The sequence below is a fragment of the Nicotiana tabacum genome, chromosome 4 (assembly GCF_000715075.1).
Source record: "Nicotiana tabacum cultivar K326 chromosome 4, ASM71507v2, whole genome shotgun sequence".
Lineage (NCBI taxonomy): Eukaryota > Viridiplantae > Streptophyta > Magnoliopsida > Solanales > Solanaceae > Nicotiana > Nicotiana tabacum.
Genome location: NC_134083.1, coordinates 136,308,487 through 136,314,229, shown reverse-complemented (window position 1 = coordinate 136,314,229; position 5,743 = coordinate 136,308,487). Strand labels below are relative to the sequence as shown.

At 34.6% G+C, this 5,743-nt stretch overlaps 1 protein-coding gene across 1 annotated transcript; it reads left to right on the top strand.

The window, feature by feature from the left end:
* Positions 1 to 3,235: 3,235 nt before the first annotated feature.
* Positions 3,236 to 5,743, top strand: LOC107763383 (O-fucosyltransferase 9-like). Its single transcript, XM_016581875.2, has one exon. It carries the CDS (start codon positions 3,861 to 3,863, stop codon positions 5,553 to 5,555), a length of 1,695 nt encoding a protein of 564 aa, XP_016437361.1. The 5' UTR covers positions 3,236 to 3,860; the 3' UTR covers positions 5,556 to 5,743.

The window sequence follows — 5,743 nt, the reverse complement described above, 5'->3', positions numbered from 1 at the left end:
TTATGATGTAGTTTTGATTTCTTCCGCGTTAAGTAATGCATGTTTAAGGAAATCAATTGTGTTAAGCTGATAGCATAATCAGATAAATATTATTCGTTGAAAGACACTTGCTAAAGAAGAATTTCGTGATGCTTAATTGTGTGAATATTAGAGTTAAATGCCAAGAGGTGTTGATATGTCAAATATCACCAGTTTCTCAAATTATACATGGGGAGGCAACTGGATTTTATCATCATACAACTATTTTTTAACTTTCATACAAATTTTAAATAAAAAATATATATATAACTACAACATAATACAATTTACCTATAATTTTACTACAGCTTTACTACAATTTTGTAAGTATATTGTATATCATGTCTTCTTCTTCTTCTTCTTCTTCTTCTTCTTCTTCTTCTTCTTCTTCTTCTTCTTCTTCGAGTTTCAATCTGAAATTCAGCCAGAACTAAGTCTAATCTTCACCATGCACCCTCAAAATTGAGATATAAACTCCAAATAATATTCTCAAGTATTTGCAACAACACCAAATCTAAATAATTAATGATTTTTGAAAACCCAAATTCGAATTCAAAGGTTTATGATAGATTAATGTTCGAATCTTCAATTCCTACAACCTGGAGGTTACTTCAATAGGTTGATTGGAAAAAGACAATTTTTAGGGTTACCTTATTGAGATAGAAAAACAGTGAGAGAGAAAGATGAAGAAAGAAAGAAAAGTTGATGAAAGATGCGGTAATGAAGAAAGAGGAGAGGAGAGAAAAAATGAAAAGGATGTAACTAAATTTCCTAATTTAAGGCAATAATAATAGATTGTATATAATTTGTAAGTAATCTTTATTTAAGTGTGGGTAATATACAAAACTAGAATAATTTTGATAAATAAATTTCAAATATTGTATAGGAAGAAAAAAATTTCCAAATCAAATGAATGGGCCCAGTACCAGTTACACAAGGACACAAATTGAACGACTAACCTGTTAACTCCGGGATTTTTACCAGGCTATACTATTTTAGAAAATTATTTACCCTCACTAGAGAGGTTTTAACCTAATAACAATTTGATATACAATTTACCAATTATATATATTTTAGTGATAATTTAATGTCCCTAAATTATACGGCTTTAATTAGCTTTCCAATGTAACCACCCCAATCCCCACGTCTCTCAACTAATACACAGATAGCGTATCCCATTCCCCCCACCCCCATGTAATCAATTGCCCAAAATCTCTTTTGCAGAACTTATTTCAAGTTTCATATTCTCTGCTTCTACGAAATCATTGAGATTTTGGTTGGAAATAGTTGTTGGAAATTGTCTAATTTGGCTTTTATTTAATCTCTTTGCTTGCTAACAAATCAGACTTAATTGATATTGCAAAACTCCATTGATAATCATTAAAAAAATTTGAATCTTTGAATTTAAAAATCGAATTTTGAAAAATTATTATTTGTTTGGATTGGGTGTTATTGCAAATGATTGAGAATATACTTTGGAATTTATATCTAAATTTTTAGAGAATTTGATGAAGATTCGAGGTGGGTTTGGTTGGAATTTCAGATTGACACTCGACAAGGACATAAAACAATTGTATATATTTTGTATTTCGGGTGTAGAAACAACATACAAAACATATAAACTAACATAATTGTATATAAACTGTATGTAAATTGTAGTTTTTTTTACTGAATTCTATACGAAAAAATTGCATTTAAGTTGTAGATAAATTGTACATGTATTGTAGATTTTGACTGAATATATATATATATATATTTTGTAAAAAACTTTAGTTACTTTCCGTAAATAGGAAAACTTATACGAAATCGGGTAAATAAGTTTAAAATCTCTTATATATACGAAAAAGTCCCTTTTTTGCCCGTTTATGTACGTGGATTAGTACTGAAATAATAGATTACCTTAGAAAGAGAGAGATTTTTTCCATTACTTACAATGTCAAAAGTTATTATTTATTAAGTTTTGCACGAGGTTTGTTGGTTATATATGTTGTTAATTCAGAACGCTAAAAGAAGGTATTCATTTTGTTTTAATTTATGTGTCTTAGTTGACTGGGCATATGATTTAAGAAATAAGGAAATTTTTAAATTTTGTGATGTTAAACTAAAGATATGTATATTGTACCAAAAGACCCTTGAATCTTATGGTCTTATATGCCATGTGCAAAGTTGGAGTTAAACAGTTACCAAATAAATATAAAGAGGTATTATTTTTTAAACAGACTAAAAAAGATAGTAAGACACATAAGTTGAAATGAAGGGAGTAATATTTAAGAGAAAATTACGCGATAAGTCAAATACATACACTATATTTACCATTCATAGCTATCCTTTCAACAAATTTACCATTCGCAGCTATGTTTGAGTTTTATAGCAAATTCATGAAATAAGAGATTAATTTTTTTGAACTGAAACAAGAAAGCAACGAGCTCTCGTAGCTCAGTTGATTAGAGTGTCTGCTTAGTTAGCAGAGGTCTTGAGTTCAACTCTCAACATAAGCATTTTTTTTTTATGTATTTCTATATTTCGCCTTGGTTGTATTTATTGCGCGGACGAATACAGTCGATACAGAGGTTGTATCCTTTATATACACCCTTGTATTTCGTGCGAAAAAATACAGTTGATGCAGGGGTATTTGTCGTGCGAACGAATACAGTTGACACATGCGTAATCGTTGCTTTGAATACAAGTAATACAAGCCGGTAACAATAACTACAAATGATAATTAGGTAAACTATAGAGCTTTATGAAAATTAAGTATTATCGTGTAATATTTCTGTACTTTAAGCCCATCCAAATGGTGGACCTGCCCGACCCAATTCATTAATTTAAGGCCTGCATTGACTGGGCCATACTGGATGGGTCAGGCCCATATGTTAGCAATAATTATCGGATTAAATTTATACCGTGGATAAATTTATACCGCTAACCAAGCACAGTATATATTTAATCCCAGACTTAATTCAGGATATCCCATCTTATCCCACCTCCCATGTGGTATAATTTAGTCCAGAGATTACAATCCCTAAATTATAATTCCGGGACTAAATTATCTCAGAATTATAATCCATGACTAGATTATATCATATGGGAGGTGAGATAAAATAATCTCAAATTTAATGTGATAAAATGAGATATTCTGAATTAAGTTTATCTTAATATCCAAACAAATACAATACAAATTTAATCCGCATCTTATTTCACCTTATGTCTCGTAGCAAACGAACCCTAAAGAATTAATCCAAGCCATTGGTCAAGGACTCCTTTCTCTCTCTCTCTCCCTTTTTTTCAAACTAAGTTATCAAAAGGCTCCCACTGCCAGTGTCGGTGAGTCTTGACAGCCATATTATTTTATTATATAGTTAAAAGTTACAACTTCTCCCACCACCACCACCACTATCATCATCATCACCACCACCATCAATAATATTCCACCATTATTTTAGTGTTCCCAACTGTTTTGCCCAATTAACTCCGTTCACTAATATTTTCACCTTCATAGCAATTTCTCTCATCGATTGTGTTCTGAGGCTTATTGCGAATTTTAATTTAACGAAGTTCAGCTTTGAGATCATTGTAGTGTTAAAATTTTGGGTTCAGATCTAATACATATTGATACTTTAGTAGGTTTTACATATATATTCATATTCCGTTTCGAAATTCTGAGTTACCTTTAGCCAAAAAGGCTACATTCGCCTCTGAATTAGTGTTGGGCTTCTTTGCTTCCCATTTTTTAGACTAAAACAAGATCAACAACCACTGATCTGACTTCTGAGCTCAGGCTATGTGGTTTTGAAGAAATTCCCAATCGTAAGATATTGTAGTTGGAAATTGCGTCCACAAATATGCACGGCCTAAGCAGGCTAGGGAATGGTGCGTCTCCGCCATCGTCCCCTCGTTTGCGTCATGGGCGGAATAAGAACAGTGCTGCCTTTGGTGTTGGAGGTGGAGGAGGTATTTCACTAAAACTGCAGGAAAAGTTAGGTTTTATGATAGTATCTGCTGTATATAGACGAAGAGGAGTCTTACTTTTTGCTCCTTTATTGTATATATCTGGAATGTTGTTATATATGGGTACTTTAGGCTTTTTTGATGCATCTGCTGCTACAACTGAGGTGTCTCCACCTGGATCACTTTACCGTAGCCCCCAGGTTTTTGATAAGCTCTGGCCATTCATGGATTCCCACAACAATGGATCCTCCAATTTGTTAACAAATGTGTGGAATCCCAAGTTGCATCAAGTTTGGAAGCCTTGTACTGTTTCTCAAGAAGGTTTCATTGATCAACTCCCAAAGTCGAATGGCTACCTCATAATCGAGGCGAATGGTGGACTGAACCAACAAAGGTTATCGATATGTGATGCTGTAGCAGTTGCAGGATTACTGAATGCTACTCTTGTGATTCCAATTTTTCATTTAAACAGTGTTTGGCGAGATTCTAGCAAGTTCGGCGACATATTTGATGAGGATTTCTTCATATATGCACTAAGAAATCATGTGAAAGTGATCAGTCAACTCCCTGAAGATGTACTGCTTCAGTTTGATAATAATATAAGTAGCATTGTTAACTTGAGAGTAAAGGCATGGTCCAGTCCAACCTATTATCTTCAAAAGGTCCTGCCTAAGCTGAAGGAGTTGGGGGCTGTTCGCATTGCGCCTTTTTCAAACAGATTGGCCCACTCGGTTCCTCCAAATATACAAGGGCTGCGATGTTTGTGCAATTTTGAAGCGCTTAGGTTTTCAGAGCCCATACGCATGCTTGCAGCAAAGATGGTTGATCGAATGGTAAAAAGGAGCTTGAAAACGAGTGGGAGGTATGTCTCGGTGCACCTCCGCTTTGAAGAGGACATGGTTGCATTTTCGTGCTGTATATATGATGGTGGGGAAGAAGAAAAACATGAGATGGATATTGCCCGTGAAAGAAGTTGGAGAGGAAAATTCAGGCGAAGGGGAAGAGTTATTAGGCCAGGTGCAAACCGAATAGATGGGAAGTGCCCGTTAACTCCACTTGAGGTAGGCATGATGCTTAGAGGCATGGGGTTTGACAATAACACCTCACTTTATGTTGCCGCGGGGAAAATTTACAAAGCTGAGAAATATATGACCCCACTCAAACAGATATTCCCGCGTCTGGAATCAAAAGATACATTAGCTTCCCGAGAAGAACTCGCTCCATTTGAGGGACACTCATCTAGGTTGGCAGCACTTGATTATACAGTTTGTCTTTATAGTGAAGCCTTTGTCACAACTCAGGGTGGCAACTTTCCCCACTTCTTAGTGGGTCACAGAAGATATCTGAATGAAGGACATGCAAAGACAATCAAACCAGATAAAAGGAAATTGGCTCTTTTGTTTGACAGCCCGGATATTAGATGGAACGAATTCAAACGCCAATTGCAAGACATGCTTCATCATAGTGATTTAAAGGGGGTCGAGTTAAAGAAAAGTAGTAGTTCCCTCTACACATTCCCAATGCCAGATTGCATGTGTAAGCAAGTAGATGTTAAGAGTGCAAGTGGTAACAAGACAAGGATACTATGATACTTTAGGATATACAAATAGCTATAAAAAAGGTTATATATATTTGCAAAGGGAATACTCAGTAGCTATAGTAAACGTTCTATACTTGTAATTTTTGTGCCTTTCAGTAATCCATTCTTTTGGACCTGAGTGCAGTGTCCTATAATTCATTAGATATTTCGGAAGTCTATTGGCTGTGCTATTTATAC